We start from the raw sequence: 23255 nt of genomic DNA, 5'->3' as shown, positions 1-23255 counted from the left end.
TGTTATACGCTTTATTTAATTTATAATATAGGTACATTTTATTTATAGGTGTTTTAAACACTATGTAATCTATAAATATATGTATACACACTTTACAGTTGATATACCAACTGAAATACTTCATAATTATATTTTATAAAAGAGGATGCAGACCCAGACTTTATTAAGGAATCTACTATTTCGGTTCCGGTTTCGAACAGAACCCGGAAGTTACACGGCTCTTTTCTAATGGATAAAATCTCTTTATTGGTAATCATAATAACTTCTTTATAAAAGAAAGGATGTTTATATATTTTATGAATCTTTTTCTGTATCAATGTGCGCACTACGCCTCTGCTAAAATGGCATCCGTTACAATTCTAGTTTTAAACAATAAGTTCTAAATAAAAATAGTGTGTCATTGTAACATAACATAAGATCTATTTTTAATAATTTTAAGTATGAGTGAGTAGAGGTAAGATCGAATTACCGAGTAGGACAGTTGATTCACAAATAGGTACTTACTGCTAATCGCTATTTTTCCTAACACGGAAAATAGTCTGAAGTACTATTTTGTCCTTAATGTATGTACCACAATTACTTAGTTACTACTAAATCAGTTTTACTTACAGTTTAGTACTAGTGTGTGATTTGGTTTTACCCCAACCACTTTAATATGCAAAATATTTTTATATTAATTTAAAAAATATACTTATACCCACAATATAAAAAAGTATACAAAGGAAATTTTATAATTTTTAATGTTCATAAATTGTAATATAGTTGCTTAACATTTATCACATAGAAAAGATGGATATATAGGGTGACACAAAAAGTTGAGTCAGCATAGGTACTGCTAGGAGTAAGACGCACGTACTTCGGACTTGGTAACTGCAATCCGCTGAAATGCAAATAAAATACAAATATTACTTACTTTAATACTTATATAAAGTTAGTTGTTTAAAAATATATGTATGTATCTTTAAAATATCACACACATCTTAATATGTGAGAAGTTATTTTAAAAAATGCATGAACTTTTCGTAATGTTTTAATTAATCGTTGAGCCCAAATCTGTTTCGTCCTCTAGTTGTTTGTAAGCGCCTTGTTTTATAGGTAGGTACCACGCAGATCATCACTGTTTAAATAAATAAAAATAATTTTAACAAAAAAATAAACCGCCTTCTAAAACCACTCAAAACCAAAAAATAATTTCACATAACAGGTACATATTGGATACCAATTTTGGAGTCAGTGCATAATTGAAATTGCTAGTTAAGCTTGAGTTAAGTTTAAGAGCGAGTACTTAGGTAACAAACATTAAAAAAAAAGTCATGTCGAATTGATAACCTCCTCCTTTTTGGAAGTCGCTTAAAAAAAAGTGACTCAGATTACACAGCTAGATAGCGTCATTTCATTTCAGTTACATATTTTGATGATAAAGGAGATTGCCCATCTGTATAATATGAAAGTTCGTTCTGCATAATTTTGTATAATAGTAAAAATTACACACAAGTCAGAAGTAATAACGTATTTCCAAATAAAATACCACTAATTCTTATTATTGTGGCATTTTCGTACAATTACTGTAATATTTTCATGTTTATTTGGAGGATAGTTTTGAATACAGCTGGGTTATTTCTAAGAACTGGCTACATATTAATTATATGTATATTTTGATGATCAATAAGCATTAGATTTTATAATAAAATCACCATACTGTAATATCTCGTTATGACATATTTAATATGTTATGAAATATGTCTAATATGTAGGTACACGGCATCATCCTAATAACAAAATATATTTTTCCGCAATATAAGTATTATACAAACAAGTCTATACAATGCAGATTTTTTTATTTAATTACCTAATCCTATCCTATTATTAATACGGACAAACGCAAACAAACAAAGATTTTAACAAATATCGATAAGTATGTCATGTCGTTTTAGTTATTGAATATCGATGTTTTAACAATATCGATCACTTACCTTAAACCCTAAGCTGGATTTTTACAGCATATTCATGGTCGATAACATTCAAAATCGTAAACAGAGAATCAAACATCACCTAAATTTATTGAAAAAAAAAAACACAAAACAAGCGAACATATTAAGTAAGTAATTTCTACAAATGTTTCATGTATTATGAATAACAATTTTACGGGCTTACCCTTGTCAAGAACATAATAATTAAAGCGACTAAAATAAATTACAAAAATGTCTTATTTGATAGAAAGAACAACGGATTGGATTTCTAGCAAATAAATTGGAGAAATTACTTACTAAAAATATTTTGTAAATGTTGACTAGGACAGATTTAGGTATTCTTCTTCGTTCGTTAAATTTCGTGCCTCCCAGCTGTGTAAATAACAGTCAATAACCCAGGGTCTGGGGTTTGGCATTAACCCTGGACACACAATTCTCATAAACCGGCCTGCGTAAAATATATGGCACTAAAACCTGTCATAGAATTACCTTGCCATGTCCGCGACGCAATTTCTAGGAGCCGGCAATAGTTCCGTTAGTCAGTTAATTTAGTTGGAGAACCCCCGGGAGAAAGCGGGGATTTAACGTCCCTACGAATACCTTAAATACCTTCCTACTAAGCGATACTGGTCAGATATACGAACAAAGCCGCCAACCAGCTCCCGTCGCCTAATTCTCTCTGGCCTACGTCTTACTATCCTGCTGACCTCAGTTTTCTGCATGGTTGCACCATAGGCTTTAAATGTGATTACCCACAGGTTTGGATCGCTGACTCGGACCCTTTGGGTCAAACTCACAGCGCGAATTTCCGGGTCGAACTGACTATGCGGCGCGGGCATACCTTACTCCCCTCGTGCCCCGTTCTAAGCACCTGAGGGCATCCTAGCGAGGAGGCACGATATTTAATGAAGATCCTTTAAGAATGCAAAATAAATTTGCTCTCTGTTTTACCTCAAATTTTGGCACGAAAATAATACTTAAGGTGCTCCCACATTGCCATTAGAAAATGTTTAGTACTTAGTTAACATTTGTTGGCAAACATTTAATCACAAATGTTAAAAAAATGTTTTATGTTAGAAAATGTTTAGTAGCACTATATTTTTCTCTAGCTTTTAGCGTTTGGCGCATTCAATAAGAGCGCTTTTTCTTCTTTTTTAAACAAAAAATGAAAGCTATTCCAATGAGCAAATCCTCTTCCATTTTCGTGTAGACGCTCTCAGAACGCAAACAAACTGCGAGCCAATACCAGATTTAAACGTTATAAAATGTGAGGAAACATTATGTAGGAGCACTTATAACATGTAACAAACAGTTCCTAACAAAATGTAACAATTGACAACATTTGTGAGTAAATGTTTTTATGTTAGAAAATGTTTACAAACATTTTCTAACGGCAATGTGGGAGCACCATTATTTTCTGTAGGTACATCTCCTTTACCAGCAGTTTTAATTATTGTAGACGTTGCCTTAAAAACATCGAAACACTCAATGTTACACGTGCGGGAGTGAAGGGAGGTGACGATGGATAGAAAAGGGAGATAGTTTCCATGACTCATGTTACTTTGCTTGGTTAGAAAGTTTTAGTACTTTCAGCAAAACTCAGAATATTAGTAGATATCGCAAGAACACGAGCTACGCTAAGCTAAATTGGCACAAATTGTAGTGCAGCTTGTGTCATACCTAATTATTATGTGGAAAGTAAAATTGAAGTAGGCAATTATCTACCTATTGGTCTTCTGTGGCATCTTTACCTAGGTATCGCTACTTCTCGTTATTTTATCTTTACCCATGACTGCTTGTCCTTAAATATTTATACCCACTTAATCTTTATTACGGATTTTAAGTAGTTTTTTTCCTTTTGTAGTTATATTGATATTGTCTTAGACTGTGGCCATCCAAGGAATTTTTAACGCTTCCAATTTTTACATATTTTTTTTTATCATGACCCTATGTTTATTAGCCTGGCGCAAAGGCCGAATTACACAAAAACACCGGACTTTTGGGTGAACGCCTTAGGCGCTCGCAACCCTTGAAAATCAAGCGACCATACTGAGGGCAACCCACTAACGGATTACAAACCTCCGCTCAGGACGGACACTGGGAAAGAATGCGACAACAACGATTATGGGTGCGCGTAGCGTAGCGAACTAATAATCTAACCATTACCGTATTCGTCGGCACGCGGGCCGGAACTATTAAGAGAGTCGGGCGAGGAGGAAACTGCGATCTTGTAGAGTGTACTGAGTTTCAAGGACCCCTTTTGGCGACGAATAGCCAAAGTGATATTATTCTCTGGGTCTGTAAGAATCAGTTCTTGATTCACACGGCCGTCTACATTTAGCGCGGTCGAATGGAGTATAGATCGAATTTTATCATATTGGTGTCCACGTGGTGGTTGCGGTTGCGAACATACCACGGGGCACCAAATGCTCATCTTAGAGATTTATTTTGCAAGACGTGCAGACGCTGAAGTCGAGCAGGCGGTATATGAGCGAACGCGTGCGACGCGTCTGTTATAATCGGTCCAACACACGTGGTAAAGTTCCGCATCTTGTTGCAAGTGGACATTTTACTATTTTTATTTATGAGCCAATGTAATTGGCCCATCGCGAATGCGACTTGCGCCCGTTCGGCGTTTACGTAAGGGACGAAGGTGAATTTCTGATCAAAGATCACTCCAATATTTGATCTTATTGGTCCAAGGAATGATTCAACCATGATGTGTGAGGCGCTTGGGCTTTCCTTTTCTTAGTGGAAAGAATTGCCTGGCTTTTTGGGGGAGTTGATCGTGATGCGCCATTTGCGAAACCACGCACAGAGCTTGTCGGCTGCGGCCTGTAAAATGCGCCCCACCTGATTCGGAATGTCGTCCACAAAGAGCGCCAGATGGGTGTCGTTTAATTTAGGAATGCCGCTAGCGTAAATCCTTAATAGAAAAGGAGAGAGAGTAGAGCCTTGCGGGACTCTGCCTGAAATGGTGTGTCAGGAAGAGAGAGTTCCTTCCACGTGATATTTGAGATCGTAATACGACAAAAAGTCTCGTATGATGTGCACGAAATATGTGGGTACATTGATAGTATACAACTTAAAAAGTAAGCTGTTGTGCCACACTTTGTCGAATGCTTTTTCAACATCGAAGAAAAGTGTACCGGTAGGGACGGTGTATCTAACTTATTATAGACATGATCCGTGATGCGGAGTATCTGATGCACGCAAAGTTGTGTCTACTGCGGTAACGAAACTGTTCCGGAGGAAGCAGATAGTAAAAATGAGCTACTATTTTGAAACGGTCGAAGACGACCCGCTCGTAAAGTTTCCCTAACGTATTGAGTAGGCTAATCGGCCTATAAGAGGCCGGATCGGATGCAGGTTTACCCGGCCTGTGAATCCCTCTCACAACTGCCTCTTTCCAGGCCTTAGGGTAGCCCATTCATCGGAAGTTCTGGTTGAGTTACATCATAACGTAACGTAGCAAAAAACTAATACCGGCTTCGATAGGCATTATTGTTCAAGCTTGGGCTTGTGTTTTAGGAAAGTTAGGTACATAATAGCCAATATTTCTTTTTTTACTAAAACGTAGATTTCCTAGAGTGTTAGTTAGCTTTAGATCTGAGACTAATTTAAAGATTGCGTAAAGTAATATTATAATTAAGTCTTTTTTATAAGTTGTGTAGAGGATTGCCTAATTTACTAATTTAATTTTAGAATTGTTTCATAAAAGTTAGCAACACAAAAAATATTATGTGGTAACGTTGCCACAAACACAGTGAGTGCCAGCCACAGTTCACTGAGCAATTGTACTGTACAGAATGTTAACAATTGCTCGGTTCCAAGGTAGATGCACGCATTAGATAAATTGGGCAGGGGTAATATGAATAATAGGTAGATATATCGCGAGTCGCAACCTGTAGACGTTGAATCTAAATCTTGAATATTTTCTGAATTTATGTAATAGTCTATCAATTCACATGTTACACATTCAATCTGACTTCAACCACACCTAAGGTCTCGGTTTAACTCCAGGGTTTCTAACCCCCGCGGGGGTAAATCAGTTATTTCATGGGGGTAACAAAGAACCGAATCAAAGGATCGTAAACTAAAAAAAGGCACTATTACCTTCTCTCTATCATTTTAGAAGATCTAACGTCAACTCTATAGCTGACGTTAAAATTGTAAGGCTGTTGTGCAATTTGTGGTTAATAAAGATGTTTGTATTTGCTTGTATTGTTTGTTTTGATAACATTTTGAAGGCGGGGTAAAATAAATCTTCCACATAGATCATAAGGGTAGCATAATTGAAAAAGTTAGGCACCACTGGTTTACCCGGATGTCAGATTGAGTATGTAAGTGACGATCACTTATATATTATTATGGTGACTAATGTCTTTGCTTCTAGTTAATTTAATCCACAGTTAACTTACGGGAATGTTGCAAAGAATCGAGCGAAGCTTCCATTTCGGTAGTTTCCTCGGGCATCTCCGTCGATGTCAAAGCGCCTGCATCCCGCCACAACCGACAACCAACGCCAAGTTAGTGCACATACACAGCTAAGCTTCAACGTAAAGAGGCGTAAAAGCGTAAATTTTGTTTCGAATAGCTTTTAGTACGCAACAACTTTTAAAGTACAGCTAAGTATTATGTGTAAAGAATATTATATAACGTGAACTATAATAACAAATCGAGCAAATCACCCGTGCTCAACAAACAAAATACAATGCCTTAGCTAAATATTAGTTAGAGCTTTTTCCAAACAATACCTACATATCGTAAAAAAGGAAAACTCATCAAATACAATAACAAAAAGACTGCGTAATTTATTTTCAATAATATCCCTTGATTATAACAGGAAATTAATTTACGTTTCCCAGTAGCGCTCTTCATAATCTTCACACTTTGAAAGAGCTTAAATTATTTTCTGCTTTGAGATTTATCCATTTTTTAGTTGGGACAGCAAAGGCATTAACGGTTTCGATACCGAAACAGTTACAGCTGCAAGAAAATATTCTTAGGATAGTCTATGTGTGAGGAAGATATTGTGGTCTGTATTCACAGATTAATAAATACCTTACAAACAACACAAAAAATTGTATATTTAAACAAGTTTTTATTTTTGATGCCGATCGATCTGCCTATTAATACGGATTAAAAATCTCTACGGGACCATCTGTGGTTTGAGTACTTTTAAGGTAAAAACTTACGAAAAACTTTCGCCGTACATCATAATATACGCCGCCGTATATCATGTTGGTCCATGGACCATTTGTGATTCCAATACCTTTTTAAAAATAATAAAATTTTGTATTCAATGTCGATGTAATTTAACTACAAAATATAATTTACAGAATGTAATTTACAAAAACGAATAAAAACGTATGCAGGGACTGATTTTTTAAAATATTGAATGCATATCATAATATCTTCAAAAATTATCGACGGTCTCCTAAGGCCGATTTTACACGAGGCGAGTTTTACTCATGCAAACGAAAGTCTCATGCTATGCAATTTTAATCTATCGCCAAGTATAGACACTGTTACCTCTCGAAAGTAAGTATTGCCCCACAAACTCTCCTTGATGACCGCGTGTGCAAACTATTTGCACGAATTTTGCCATTCGATTTTCGTAAGAATAATCGCTGTACCGGTAGAGTTTATTAATATAATAGCGAATCAAAATCAGTAGAGAACGATTGGTTTGAGGCTCGCATCGACATTTGAGAATCTCGCATAAACAGTGTGTATGTATGCATCACCTTATGAATGACTATAGCCTAAACTTTAAACAATAAAGAAGAAGCTAGCCTCGTCTTTGACACCTGAATCTGAGTAAGTACAGCTTGATTGCCACGAGTTTTTATCATAATGTAACCAACGACACGAGAGAATCGTATAGAAAATTCTCTGATTTTTCACTGATCGCGTTCGACAAACTCTTATTGTGTAAATGAAGTTAAAGAAAGTTTTCTTGCAGCTTTAACCGTTAAGGTAGCTACCCTAGCTGACACAATTCAAAATTCCCCCCTTTATATACCTACAAATAAACTGAGTGAAAAAGAATCTTAAGAAAAATATTCTTTAATAATAATAGTAATATTACAACTAAGCTTCGATTAAATATTGTAGGTATGTGACATATAATATCCTCTAGCATGTCTGTTCGATTTTTTACCATTTGTTTATAACAAAAAGTTTAGTTGTTAACAGATACTTGCCGTTTGTTAGTTGAATGATCGTCTAATTCAATAATTTATTCCACAAAATAAATAAACCAAATAATAGACGAACAAAAATTCAAAACGTATTCGGGCAACTTTTATGCATTACCTGTCGAATCATAAATTTCTGTTGTAATGAATTCCGCATGTGTGATGTTCGGGTTGGCGTAGAAAAGTTCGCAACGTATTTCAAAACCGTCCACATCAAATTTGCTGAGGGTACTATTAGATGTTACAGTATAAAAACCTTCATCATCAGGTCCCTCCAAGGTTTCTGTCGTGTTTATTTCTTTCCTGGAATACAAACGAAAATAATTTTCAGACATAATATAAGGTTTAAATTTCTGAAAGCGCAAAAATATTTATTGGTTAAACTTTAAATACCAAGAATTCCACTACGGTATCTTCCCTTTATCATACCAACGAGAAGGTTACTTTGAGCCATTAAGGAATCGCTGACGTTCTAGTTGGTCTGTCATAACACCCTAAGTATTTTAAACCATTTTTTATTTTATGTACAACCCTTACAAGGACGAATGTGAGTGGGTGGCTCATATCGCGGCTGACGTCAAAGCGATCTTCGGTGTGCAGTGTTTGAGACCCTCCATACCCATGTGCAGACGGGTCGCTAGATGGCACTGCGCAAGGACGGTTTTTTTTTTAAATAGACATCCCTGCATTCATCACTGAGGGAAACCTGTAAACAGTTTACCTACTGTTTTTCCCCGGCTTAACTACTGCAGGAGCCTAGGGATCGGGAGGGGAAGTGGGTTAAGTGGAATGGAAGGATGGCGGAAGGATGGGAAAGGATGTGTTCGTGCTATACCGTCGGTAAGGGAATTATATTAAGTTTCTGAAGTTTGATATTGCAAGGCATGGACGGTTAGGTTGGTGAACACTACAGAGTAAGTAAGAACGATATTATAACACAAGATAACCTAGGCCCCTGCCGCAAGAACCCGGAGCCTTCTCTAATGCGCCGATGATGGCCACTGCTGAATATTTGGGAAAAATGTACGATACACTCAACACTTTTAATCACTTTCGAGGCATAAATAACCATTTATTACCGACTTTACGCTTAAGTGTTAATCCCGTGTTGTTGCCAAATGAGACCAACTTGGCAGCCTGGTTTACTCGAAGTTGTTGATCGTAAGACTGCCTATTATTATCGACTCCTTGATATAGTGGCAGCGTGTACCGATTATAAAATAGCAGGACATGGGTCCAATAAACGACTACAACAGTTACAACTTACAGCAAAAATTATTGGTTATCATGTGTATCTATATTTTAAGTTTTAATTAATAGGAAATTAAAGGTATCGAAGAGTGACATCTACATGATGAAAATATTAATATCATGGACATTGATTGTAACTAATAACTTACTTATTATAAGAATCCCCAAAAGTAATCTAATAAACCTATGGAACCATGTGATATTTAGACTTTTTTGTTCTGCACGGTTCTGCGATATCGATATTTGAAGATTTATTGTAAGCTTATTCAGTCATGTTTTTGTTACCTCTGGTTCTAATTATTTCACAGTAAAATTTATAATATAAATAATCCCAAAAACCGTATGGTTTTGATGAACTTTAATTATTGTATTATTAAAAAAGGAAAGTTAGTTATATAAGTCTGTTTGTGAAGTTAAGTCCATGAATACATCAAATTAGGATCCTTGCGCAGTCAGGACACATGAAAAACCCATCTTGTTATTTAAAAGCGATATACTAACCCATTAACAGAGACAGTAAGATCCGGCAGAGGCGCAACACCCTCAGCTTCGCATTCTATTTGGATATCTTCTTGGTCGTCCTCATCAGGGCCATCAGGTTCGACCGATATATTTAGTTGTGGACCGGTTCCCTGGGCTTGGGAATAATTAAAAATAAATGTCGACATAGGCGATTTTTTTTATTAGAGACCAAATTCATAAATTTGTACTTAATGAGTCTCGAACCTGAGAATTCACTTGTGCATGGCGCTGGTACCGCAATACAATAACGCCACCACGATCACGCCATATAACTGTTAATATTTCATTGTTGGGGAAGGCCTCATTTTTTAACCGACTCCAAAGAAAACAGGTTGTCTATTCGTAGTATTTTTTGTCTTATATGTGTTCAGTGTTCATATTTAACTCTGTTACGATTTAAATGATTTTGTTTGCGTTAAATTTCGTATAGCTACAGTACAGTCCCATTTTATTTTATTGGTATTGGACCTTGAACTTTGAAGATGCAGCTGGAAACTCTTCAAAGTAAAATAGGATGCATGATTCTTTTCATATTGGGTTGAATTAGTTGTATTTTACTTATAAAGAACAATAAATACAAACTTTTTAACAAAAGAAAAACCGACTTCAGAAATTCCTACAATCAAAAAAATATTCGAAATTTATTAAGTTGTAGTGTTTTTTTAAATCGGTTTAATTTTTCATTCTCTGTTTAAATTAGAAAGATTGGTATGAATCTTATTTTCATAATTTTTATTTAATGTTTTTAAATACTTACAATACACTATGAGATCCTGATGTTTTCGGATTTCATCAATTATAGACACTTCACATTCATAGGTCCCTGTAGCATTTGGTTGCAATTCTTGTAACACAATGGTGTCATTTTCTTTTATTTCCATCTCTGAAATGAACATAAATTAAATATAGACTTTCAAAAATGTTACCTAAAATAGGATGTCTACTAACTCATTATTAAAAATCTTTTAGCGTTACAGTTCGCGTGTAGTAGAGAACCACTGCGTATAGTGTCTACGTAGAAACCTATATAGGTATTTCAGTATATATAATTATTTATTTATTTATTTATTTATAGGTAGACTATATGCCGGGGTGCTAGGTCAGGAAACCTCCTCGTTGGTGCACCCTGGGCAACGGCGCGTCGATCAGACCGATCAGGCTGATCTGCGCGCTGGCGAATATCCTGACAAATGTGCTGGTTGACGGTCGTCGCCTCTTGCGGCGGCCGTCGTATCGCAGTGCAGGGAGATTGGCCCATCTCGGGCGGCCCCCGGTTCTGTCCCGGGGGTGACGACGGAATCGGTGTGCACTCACCCCGCCCCGAGCAGGCAGTGGGGGGGATTCCCTCTCCCATTGTCGCCGTCGTAGATCGTAATCTGGTGTGGAGGTCTGTGGATATGTCTCGCGCTCCTGCTGGACCGAGGGTCTTGGCTTAACCGCCCGGACCGCGAGGAAGAAAAACCTCTATAAAAATCACCCCGAATCCCAAGCGGCGGCGCACCGCGAGGGGATGCATGGCCGATGGGTAGTTCGGTCTCGAGTGCGACCCCCGCCAGAGTACCGGCCGACACTCTGTGCGGGTTACGCTAGGCTTACCCAGGTACAGGGGGGCTCTGCCTGGGCGGACCACCCTTTCCCCCATACTCGTGGGAACAAATATGGAATTTGATCTTTTTAAAACACCCATTATAACTTTGACGCGGTTGCCTACCCCGGTTCCGTCAGGGGAGGCGGAGTTCGACGGGCGCAAGCCTGTTGATGCAGACGTTTCGCAGGAAAAGAAGGGCGCTAAGCCCATCGAAGACGTGGCCGATACCAACAGGCCAATTGATATGGACTCGGAGTCGAGCAGCAGTGTCTCCTCTGTCCGGAGCGGGAGGCTCTGGAGGAGGCACTCCCGCTCAAGGAATAGTTGTTCACTCTGTACGAGTGACACGGATGAGCCGGCGCCTAAGGCTCTGACAGTCGACGGCAGGGGAAGGGGACAACCCCCCTCTGTCGGAAAATACGTCGGGCTAAGAAAGGCACAGCGGGAACGCGATAGGCTGAAGCGGGAGGAGGCCCGACAAAAAAGCCGAAAAAGGAAATCGAGGAGCGCCTACGCTTTGTGAAGTCGCCGATTCCCAGGACAAATGACACGGACGAAGACCGCCCCGTCCTCAAGGAGGACCTCAAGGAGTGCGGGAATATCGTGCGCGCAATCATGCGTAAATCGGGCAACCTTAAGGGCACGTCCCAAGAGGCGCTCAACCGGGTGAGCAACCTCGTCGCCCGGTACGTTGAGCAACCCGAGTCTGCCGTCATTGCGCGCCTCGAAGAAGAACGGAAAAAGGCGCAGGAGAACAGCGCCCGTCTGGAAGCCAGCATGAAAGCGCTTCAAGAGGAGAACGCCACCCTCCGCCGTCGGCTTGAAGACCTGGAGGCGGCCAATAGCAGCAGGACCACCACAGAGGAGATGCTAGCCATGGTGGAAGCAAGGGTGCAGGCCCGGCTAGAGTCCGCACTAATGGGGCCAGCTCAGAGACCCCCTCTTGCACACGAAGAGAAGAGGAAATCCACCCCTGGGGACATACAACTCCCCGTGGCGGGGGGACTGGTGGGAGGGCCGCAGCCCAAGACAAAGAAGGAGAAAGGGAAGGGCAAGGGGAAGAAAACAGCCCCCGCTCCCCCAATTCCCGCCCCAGTAGCCGGACCGTCAAGTGCGCCGCCGCAAGCCATCGCTGGACCTTCAACGGCAACGGCGACTGTTTCAGTGCAACCCGCTACTAAAGGCAAGCAGACGAAGACCGCTGCAATAAAGAAAACAGCGCCAGGCCCAAAGCCCCAAAAGGGCAACAAGAAGAAGACGGCACCGTCCCCTCCGGAGCCCCGCCCTTTGCCGCCAGCTCCGGCATCAATGGAGACGCCGTGGACCGAGGTCGTGAGCAGGAAAAAGAAAAGTAAGACCAGCGCGACCAAAACCCTGGCGCCACGGCAATCGGCGAAACGCCCCGAGCCGAAGCTCCGGCCGCCGAAGTCAGCCGCAGTCACTATTTCGCTGACACCGGCGGCTGTCGAGAAAAGGCCTTACCTACGCCGGGGTACTGACGAACGCCCAACAACGAGTGGACCTTAGCGGCCTAAACATAGACAGGCTCAAGCCGAAATACGCGGCCACGGGGGCGATGCTTTATGAGGTCCCAGGAGCCGAATCGGAGCAAAAGGCCGATGCTCTAGCCGCCCGACTAAGAGAATGTTTTGCGACCGAGGACGTCATCATATCCCGACCTACAAAGTGCTCGGAGCTGCGGATCTCGGGACTGGACTTCGCGGCCACCCCAGAGACGGTCAAGGCGGCCCTCTGCAGTGCCGGGGAGTGTGCTGCGGAGTCGATCAAAGTGGGACAGATCCGTCCAGACAGGTCGGGAATGGGATCCGTTTGGGCCAAAGTACCAACTAGGGTGGCGAAGAAGTTAAAGGCGGCCCGCGTGAAAATAGGGTGGGTCGTAGCCAGAGTGACCGTGCTCGAGGCGCGCCCTATGCGTTGTTACCGCTGCCTCGAGCAGGGTCACGTCAGGAACGTGTGCGACTGCCCCACAGACCGCAGCGGACTATGCTACCGCTGCGGTAAGCCGGGGCACAAGGCCCGAGAGTGCAAGGAGACACCGAATTGCACCTTGTGTGCCACCAGTGGAAAGCCCGCCGGGCATCGAATCGGGGGGAAGGCGTGTTCTGCCTCCTCCCGTAAATCACGACGTCGCCCACGTAGGAGACCGCCTGCCGCTGAGGTTCTGTCCCAGCCGCAGGCGGCGAGCCCACCGCAACAAGTGCAGTTAGCGGCCGAGATGGATGTGGAGGAGATCGTCCATCAATAATGGACCTCAGTTTCCTCCAGGCGAACATCAACCACTGCGCCCGCGCCCAGGACCTGTTGTCCCAAAGCCTGGCGCAGTGGTCGGTGCAAGTGGCCGTGGTCGCCGAACCGTATTTTGTCCCGCCCCGCGATAACTGGGTAGGGGACATCGACGGGTCGGTGGCCATCATCACCCAGGGTGCCGCTGGCTCCCCGCCCTTCGCAAAAGTCGAGAAGGGCCAGGGATGCGTCGCGGCTCTGTTGGGGGACTTGTGGATAGTAGGAGTTTATTTCTCCCCCAACAGACCCTTGGCCGAATTCGAAACGTTTCTCGTTCGGCTGGGGGCTCTGGTTGAGCAGGGCCAACCTCACCCGACGATCGTCGCCGGCGACTTCAACGCGAAGTCCGCGGTCTGGGGTTCGCCGGCGACCAACGCTCGCGGTGGGGTCCTGGAGGAATGGGCGATCTCCGTCGGCCTGGCCGTCCTGAACAGGGGGTCGGTGAACACGTGCGTGCGGCACAACGGCGGGTCTATTGTGGATCTATCGTTTGGGAGCCCCGCCGTCGCACGTTGTGTCCAGGGCTGGAGAGTCCTCGTGGGCGTGGAGACGTTGTCGGACCATCGTTATATTAGGTTCGACGTCTCCGCGCCCCCGAGTATCCGGCCCAATAGTGTTGGACCGAGTGCCCCTCAACAGGACGGCCCGCGGTGGGCTCTAGGACGCCTCGACAAGGAGGCCCTAGAGCTGGCCGCTCTGGCAGTCTCGTGGCTCCCCTGCGCCGGAGGGTCCGGTGCGGGTCGAGAAGGAGGCGGAGTGGTTCGGGGTGGCAATGTCGGATGTTTGCGACGCCGCCATGCCCCGGGCGCTCCGTCGTCCTCCGCGGCGGGAGGTGTACTGGTGGTCGGCGGAATTAGCGCAGTTGCGCGCGTCATGCGTGGCTTCGCGCCGCCGATACGCCAGACATCGCCGCCGCCGTATTCGCAGTCAGAATCACGAGGACCAGGAGCGGCATCTCTACGGTCTCTACAAGGAGGCGAAAAGAGCGCTGCGGGTGGCCATTCATAGGGCCAAGGTCGCGGCACGTAAGGAGTTCTTAGAGACTCTCGACGCGGACCCGTGGGGGCGGCCATACAGACTAGTGTTCAACAAACTTCGATCGGCGGCACCCCCACTGTCGCAGAGTCTCAGGCCTGATCTTCTGGCCAATGTAGTCGCGGCCTTGTTCCCGGCCACCGAGTATACCACTCCTCCACCGATGGCGCCAACGGAAGTGGCGTCATCGTCGTTATCGGCAGGGGATATTCCAGAGGTTACGCCCGCAGAAATGCGGGCGGCAGTGTTTCGGCTGCGGGGCAAAAACACCGCCCCGGGTCTCGACGGCATCCCCGGGAAAGCCTGGGTGCTAGCCCTCGAGCACTTGGGGCCGCGGCTCCGCCGCCTATTCTCCGCCTGTATGGTGCAGGGCGTCTTCCCGGCGCGTTGGAAAACCGGGAAGCTCGTCCTGCTGAAGAAGGAAGGGGAGACCCGCAGAGTCGCCGTCGGCCTACCGGCCCATCGTGTTGCTCGACGAGGTCGCCAAACTTTTTGAGCGCATTTTACACGCGCGCCTCGTCGAGCACCTCGAGAGGGTCGGTCCCAACTTGGCCGACAATCAGTTTGGTTTTCGGGGTGGACGCTCTACCGTCCACGCGATTCTGCGGGTCAAGTCGCAGGCGGAGGAAGCAGTGGCCAGGGGTAAAATAGTTATTGCAGTTTCCCTTGACATCTCTAATGCGTTCAATTCGCTCCCCTGGCCATGCATTAACGAGGCACTGCGGTACCACGTCGTGCCGCCCTATCTCAGGCGTCTGGTGCACGCGTACCTTTCTGACAGGTACGTGATGTACCCGGGCGCCGACGGGTGGCACCGAAGAGCAATGTCGTGCGGTGTCCCGCAGGGGTCGGTTCTAGGCCCTCTCTTGTGGAACATCGGGTACGACTGGGTGCTCCGTGGTGCCAATCTCTGGGGCGTCGGCGTGACGTGCTATGCAGATGACACGCTGGTCACGGCCACGTCCAAGACATTCCAGGACGCCGCGACCCTGGCGGCGGTGGGCACCGGTCACGTAGTGAGCCGAATCAGGCGTTTAGGTTTGAAGGTGGCCCTCGAGAAGACCGAGGCCATTTGTTTCCACGGGCCTCGGCGGGGGCCACCGGCCGGTGCCCACATCGTAGTTGAGGGGGTGCGGATTCCCATCGGCAAAACGATGAAGTATTTAGGTTTAATTTTGGATAGCCGATGGGACTTCCGCGCCCATTTCGAAAAGTTGAGGACGAAGTTGTCCAGGGCGGCGGGCGCTCTTTCTAGCCTGCTGCCCAACCTGGAAGGTCCTGGTATCCCCTGTCGAAGATTGTACCACGGGGTCGTGCGGTCCATGGCGTTGTACGGCAGCCCGGTTTGGGCTGACGCCCTGGGAAAGCGTTCTGCCGCTCTCCTGCGGGGCCCGCAGCGGGTCGTAGCGCAGCGGGCCATACGGGCGTACCGCACGGTCTCGTACGAGGCGGCTTGTCTTTTGGCCGGATTCCTGCCCTGGGATCTGGACGCCAAAGCTCTCTCCAATGCATTTCATTGGAGGGAGGGGGCGTCCAGGAGCGGGCAGCGTCCGACCCTGAAGGAGGTGAAGGCCAAGAGGGCCTCCTTACGGCGAGCCGCCGTAGAGGAGTGGCGTCTCAGGCTGGAGGCCCCGTCAGCGGGGCTTCGGGCCATCGCGGCAGTGCGTCCTGTCTTTGCACAGTGGCTGGACAGGCGCCACGGCGCGGCAACATTAGATTGACACAGGTGCTCACCGGGCATGGGTGCTTCGGTGAGTACCTGTGTCAGATAACAGGGACGGAGGTTAGCGCCGTGTGTCACCATTGTGACAACTGCCCGCGGGATACGGCCCAACATACGTTGGAGTCTTGCCCAGCCTGGGACGATGAGCGCAGCGCTCTCGTGTCAGTCGTCGGAGGAGATCTCTCGCTGCCGGCTGTGGTCGCTTCCATGGTCGGCAGCCAGGAGGCCTGGCGTGCGGTGGCCCACTTCTGCGAGGCGGTCATCTCGCAGAAGGAGAGCGCCGAGAGGGATCGTGAGAGGGCCGATCCCTCCCGCCGTCAGAGGAGACGTAGGAGACGCCGGGTGGACGACTGACCGGCGTCTCCCGCCCTGTGGAATGGGGGCGTTTGGAGAATACCACCACGGTAAACCCCTGCCTGTCGTAAGAGGCGACTTATAGGGGCCACGAAGGGGGGTCGTCGGCGGGCAGCAGGGGGCTGTCCGCCCTAGTGCATTTTTGTGCATTTCTTGCACATTTTTCGGTTGACCCCCGGGATGGACGGCAGTGTGGCGTTGACCTCATGCTGCCGTTGACGCTGAGAGCGTCCTTCGGTGCGAGGGGGCTTAGGAGCCCCCCCACATTTAGGAGACGGGCCGCAAGGCGGCACCGCGCAGGGGCGGCCGCGGACGAAGACTCGGACCTGCTGTCTCGGGGAAGCCCGCAGTCGTCCCTTATGCGCCGAAGAGGGTCAACGCGGAGTTTTAGTTGGTAGGCCGTTGCGTAGGGACTTAGGTTAGGGTCATTGGTTAGGGACTCGGCCCGACCGCCGCCCGAGGGTCCCGGGCTGCTTCAATTGTCGGGTCGTAAGGCAACGGCTACCCCAACATAACCGCTCAGTCGCCCCCCGCGAAGACTGGACGGTAGTAATAAGGGACTTTCTCCGCGAAAACAAAAAAAAAAAAAAAAAAAAAAAAAAAAAGACTATATGCCTCATAGTGCTTACGTACACAGTAAGCGATAAGAGAAAGTAGTGGGACGCGACATAATGGATGGCAAATCTATACTATTATATAAAGCTGAAGAGTTTGTTTGTTTGTTTGTTTGTTTGTTTGTTTGAACGCGCTAATCTCAGGAACTACCGGTCCAAACTGAAAAATTCTTTTTGCGTTGGATAGCCCTTTGTTCGTGGAGTGCTATAGGCTATATATCATCACGCTATACCCAATAGGAGCGGGGCAGTAATGGCTAATCTCAGGAACTACCGGTCCAAACTGAAAAATTCTTTTTGCGTTGGATAGCCCTTTATTCGTGGAGTGCTATAGGCTATATATCATCACGCTATACCCAATAGGAGCGGGGCAGTAATGGCTAATCTCAGGAACTACCGGTCCAAACTGAAAAATTCTTTTTGCGTTGGATAGCCCTTTGTTCGTGGAGAGCTATAGGCTATATATCATCACGCTATATTCAATAGGAGCGGAACAGTAATGGCTAATCTCAGGAACTACCGATTCGAACTGAAAAAATATTTTTGTGTTGAATAGTCCTTTGTTTATGGAGTGCTCAAAGTTATATATCATCACGCTATGACCAATAGGAGCGGAGCAGTAATGGCTAATCTCAGGAACTACCGGTTTCAACTGAAAAATTCGTTTTGTGTTGGATAGCCCTTTATTTGTGGACCGCTATAAGCTATATATCATCACGCTATGACCAATAGGAGCGGAGCAGTAATGGCTAATCTCAGGAACTACCGGTTTGAACTGAAAAAATCTTTTTGTGTTGGATAGCCCTTTGTTCCTGGAGTGCTATAGGCTATATATCATCATGCTATAACCAATAGGAGCGGAGCAGTAATGAAACATGTTGCAAAAACGGGGAAAATTATGAGTTTTGAGAGCTTCCGTTGCCTGCGCTGCGTAAACGGTTAAAGTTATGCAACAATGATGTATGACGGGATTGTTTCACTTAAAAAGTTCTAAATAATATAACAAAGTCCCCCGCTGCATCTGTCTGCCTTAACGTGTTAAACTCAAAAACTACCCAACGTATTAAGATGAAATTTGGTATGGCGACAGTTTGAGACCCCGTGAAGAACATAGGCTCCCGGGAAACTACTACTTTTATAACGGAAAACTTTAGCCTAAAAAACTTTATAACGCGGGCGGAGCCGCGGGCAAAAGCTAGTATATATATATATATAAAGGTATTTTCGTGTATATACACGAAACGCTAATTGCACAAATTTGGATGACTCCATGTACCAGTGCACAAGCACGAGAAACATAAAACACGAATTGGAAAAAAGAAACAGATTGTTTAGGTACCTACTTATTTGAAGCGAATGTGCTAGTGTGAAACAGCAATCGCTTACAGTTTGCCTTGACAAGCAGCCGGGATTTTCATAAGAGTAAAGTTCAATTATTTTTTGGATCGCATTGGTTATGGAGAAGGCTTTTCTTTTGTTAAAAATATAATATTATGATGAACATAACATATTTTTAAGTTGTTTGTAAAATTATATTGCACACAACTGTACCACTTTAGGAGTAAGTGGGGTCTGAGCTGAGTTTTGGAGGCGAAGGTAGCCTGCCGTTGATAATGAAAACGAAAAAACCGCTGGTAGGTTACTTGAAGTGAAACCGAAAAAATTAGCTCGATAAATAAGTGTTTACAACAGATATATTTTACTTATAAAATTCGTATATTTTGTGATATATAAGATAAAACACTTTACCCAATTTATGTTGAGTCGATTGTGCTGGATGTCCTATCATCCTTTGATATAGTTGTTTTCTTTCACCTTTGGCGGGCGTCCACCACCATTTGACGAACAATCCTTTTTCAGTCTCTCCTGGCAAAATTTCATAACGACATCGTAACTCGGCGTTCTGCCCCACTTCTATAGAACTTGGAACTACAAATTCTGTTATAGATAATTGACTACTGCCTGAAAAAAAATATGATCTGTTAGCTTTCCTTATATATTATTGCTGACTTGTAGATGCACACACACCTGTACGATCACTCAAAATGTTTACACCTCAAGCATTCTAATTTCTATATCTACAGTGAAATAATTTCTTTCCCAGGGTATTATAAATTATGTAATGGTATTGAAACTGATTTGTTGTACGGAGCACCAGTCAACTAATCAATTAAGTACGCCATTTATAATTATTTATTTATTTTTTTTAGTTACAGACCCCACAGTCCACACCGGGGGGACGAGCGAATGGGATACTTCGAACCCCCCAGCTTAACGACTGCGAGGCCCTGGAGGAAGAGAGGAAGAGGAGAAAATAGGGGGGAAAGAAGGGGGAAGGAAGAGTAAGTGATAGGATGGGCGGAGAGAAAAGGAGGGGAAATATTCTACGAGTCCCTATCAGACCCCCCATGTGAACTTACAACCATAGGGGTATAGGCACACACGATGTGTCTAGGGCCGCGACAAATGTCCCCCATGCATGGGCGTGCATTCGGTGTGGACACCGAGCGCACAAGAATTGCCTCGGGGGGGAATCCGCAACCTGGGTTGTGGAGGGTCAACTGGCGGGAGCAAGAAAAAAAAAATGTCGCGAAATTGCACGGTGGGTGGCGCTGGTAAGCCCAAAGCATTTCCTAAGGTGAGTAAAGACGTTTCTAGAATAGGCATCGCCCACGCTTGCCCCCTAGCTATGCCCATGTCACCTGTCGAACAATGCGTCATGCAAACACAACGAGGCTTTTGCTTATTTGGAAAATGCAATGATTCTAGCTTGTGTGATAAACTTCTTTCGACGTCATCCTGGATATGGATCCAGGATGACGTCGAAATGATTTCCATTCTCCCCATTTGCGTGTGCGAGAAAAAAGAGTCGTATTGTAGCAATTAATTAAACATATTTTCCCACAACAGTTTTATTTTAATTTAATTAAGTAAGAAATTGAATTTTCATTGTTTTATATTAGACATCATAGTAAGTAAGGTTAGATATCACGTCTTACTAGGGTATTTTAGGGTGCCTATGTCAGAAAAATAATCTAAAAATACAAAAATAAGGTAGTTTAATTAAAAAGCAATCGGAAAATAGTAGTTTTCCTTCATAAAATTATAAATATTTTTATTTGAATTCAATTTTATGTTTTCACTTTTTTTATCTGTTGCACAAATATGCGAAATGAGTGCCGCCATGACATGACGTCATCAAGGCAGTAAACTGCTTGGTGTCCATACGCATTCACTATTTCTAAATTATCGAAATATACAAAATTTCCGACAATAAATTTGGATCTCTTCTGGAAAGTTGTAACCTAGTTTTCCTCATATTTATATCAATTGGCATTATTTTTCAGGAACAACACACTAATGATAAGGATAGTAGCTCATTTTGTAATAATTTCCTTTTTTCCTAAACGCTGTGCCTATGCACAACGCTGTGCCTATTCACAGCGTTGTTACTTGATGTTTACTGTAGAGATGACGTCAGCAACGTGGCCTCTAGCGTTTTCGTTTATTTGCGCGGGAAAATTTAAAATGGAATATTTAAATGTATTTTGGCACTTATTGATTGAATATTTTTTTTTGTAATTTCTAGTGGTATTTTATCACCTTAAGATTAATTAATTTGAGACATTTTTCAAAAAAGAGTATAAGACCCTATTCCTAATGTTGTAAGACTTTTGTATGAATTACAAATTTCAGTTCCAATAATTATGTTGAGGGTATCTTATCTTACTACTTAGGTTTTATAAATGCGAAAGTTTTTGAAAATGTTTTTATCAGTTTTTACTAAAGTACACGTATTAATAGTATTTGCAACCAACAATATTAGATGGACAATGAAATAAGACATATTTTGGTAGCTTTAAATTTTCAAAAAGACCTAATATTGATTTTGTAAACAATTTATTCGCATATTCTCACCTGTAGGTACCTCGTACGCTGTAAATGTGTGGAACGAATGCTCCAGACTGTTTGCTCGGGAGAAGGCCCTAAGTGCCGAATATTAGTGTAGATCCCCACACATCCCTCTTGTAATTAATATAAATTTTAAAACTACTGACATTACTCGGCCGTTTTTTTTCCTTATAAGTAGTGTAATTTTAAATACTTAGGTATATTTATTATTGTTTATTACTTAAGTATTCCATTATAGCTCTTGTGGCCTATTTGAAAACCTAGCTTTAATTTCTATTATATACTCGTAAACAAATAACAAACGGAGATTGATCGTTATCTACACTGTCCGGTGAGCACTTCAGCTGCGTACCTATCTACATAGATAACTAGGTACATACTTTGTGATCTATAGATATAATAAAAGTGAAACAGCAATCAAAACATTTCCTGAAATATGTCAATGTTTTATTTACGGACAAAATAAATATATTTTCTTGCTCCTTTTTTGTAGATGACTTTAATTTTATCTTTGCCCAGTTAAAATTTGTCCGTTCTTCGGCGCATGTGGTCAAGAACATTTTTTATTTTATATTAGCAATAATTCTATAAATAATTTATATTGGAAAATTAGGTCATATTCGAATGAATAAGCGTCTATCTTGGCTAACCTTGAGGCGGTCCGGGAATGTTAAAAATACCACCGTGGCCGAAGCGGCGCACTGTAGGTAAGTCGGATTCGCCGATGATGCTATTTGAACTATTCGTTTAGACATTTCTTAACAATAGAGTCCACGTGAGGGCGAGATGGTTAATGCAATAACGGATGCAAAGAATTGATAGTAACTTCTATTTTGTATACCTATTTAGATTAACTATATTCAAATCTAAAACATACAGGTAGGTTAGCATATTTTATATAATAACGTCTGGAACGCACAAAATTGTTAGAAGAGTTTATAAAAAATAACAGCATTTATTAAAAATTAATCTAGAGATTTACGTATAAGAGAGGAAATACCTACATATTCATAAATATGCGACTTATTTAGTTAACGCTTACTTATGTAATGGAAGAAATAGAACATTTGTGTAGATTAAATTGCGCATTGTACAGACTTTTATCAAAACAGTTCAATATCCTACTCAAACTAAAAAAATCTTACCGTAACACTCAATAAACATATACTTAGATCATTGTGGGTAACGAATTAATTTTCTTTTACAAACTTACACATGTCACAAACGCATTTAGAAACAGGTTAATAAGTATGGTAAATAACATGTTATTTTGTTTATTTACCACTGGACGTCTTTGTTTTTATTTATTATCATTCGATACTTATAATGAAATATCACTGTGTAGTTAAGTATGCACGTTTTCACAGACACTTGTTCTTTTAGGGTTGTCGTTTTGTAAACACAAGACAAACGCTCACCTGCCACAAGGCACAGGATCAAGCAACACGTCCATAACATAGCGCAAATTGTGCCGCACGTCCAGCACAGTGTCTTGAGCGAGGCGCGTGAGATGCGACTGACTGCTGCGAATCGCCGCCCGCCCTTCGGATTGCTATAAATTGGCCTTGAGTCGACGCGAGGTGGCCGCATTCATTTATACTAAACCATTACAAACCGTCTTACAAAACAAACAGTGGGTATTTCAACGATTGAACGTTTGCTCCGTAGTCCTTATTCATATTGATGCCGGAAACTCCGAAAATGTATGGTGCAAGTGCAGAGTTGTGACTTGCAACCCCTTTTTTCATATGGTCCATATTTTTGAAACAGGTTGATTTA

At 43.3% G+C, this 23255-nt stretch overlaps 1 protein-coding gene across 2 annotated transcripts; it reads right to left on the bottom strand.

The window, feature by feature from the left end:
- Nucleotides 1-722: 722 nt before the first annotated feature.
- LOC115453874 lies at nucleotides 723-23124 on the bottom strand. 2 transcript variants are annotated; one of them, XM_037442498.1, is made up of 7 exons: nucleotides 22895-23124; nucleotides 19314-19526; nucleotides 10704-10829; nucleotides 9926-10061; nucleotides 8292-8476; nucleotides 6392-6466; nucleotides 723-880 (listed from the first exon to the last, which is right to left on the bottom strand). In XM_037442498.1, exons 1-7 carry the CDS (start codon nucleotides 23064-23066, stop codon nucleotides 777-779), a joined length of 1011 nt encoding a protein of 336 aa, XP_037298395.1. In that variant the 5' UTR covers nucleotides 23067-23124; the 3' UTR covers nucleotides 723-776. The 2 variants fall into 2 exon arrangements, with proteins under 2 accessions (XP_037298395.1, XP_037298396.1); XM_037442499.1 differs by lacking the exon at nucleotides 6392-6466.
- Between the last annotated feature and the right edge of the window lie 131 nt (nucleotides 23125-23255).

The sequence above is a fragment of the Manduca sexta genome, chromosome 24 (genome assembly GCF_014839805.1).
Source record: "Manduca sexta isolate Smith_Timp_Sample1 chromosome 24, JHU_Msex_v1.0, whole genome shotgun sequence".
In the NCBI taxonomy this organism is placed as follows: Eukaryota; Metazoa; Arthropoda; class Insecta; order Lepidoptera; family Sphingidae; genus Manduca; species Manduca sexta.
Note: the sequence above shows the minus strand (reverse complement) of the source record. Positions and strands in the feature narration are given on the sequence as shown.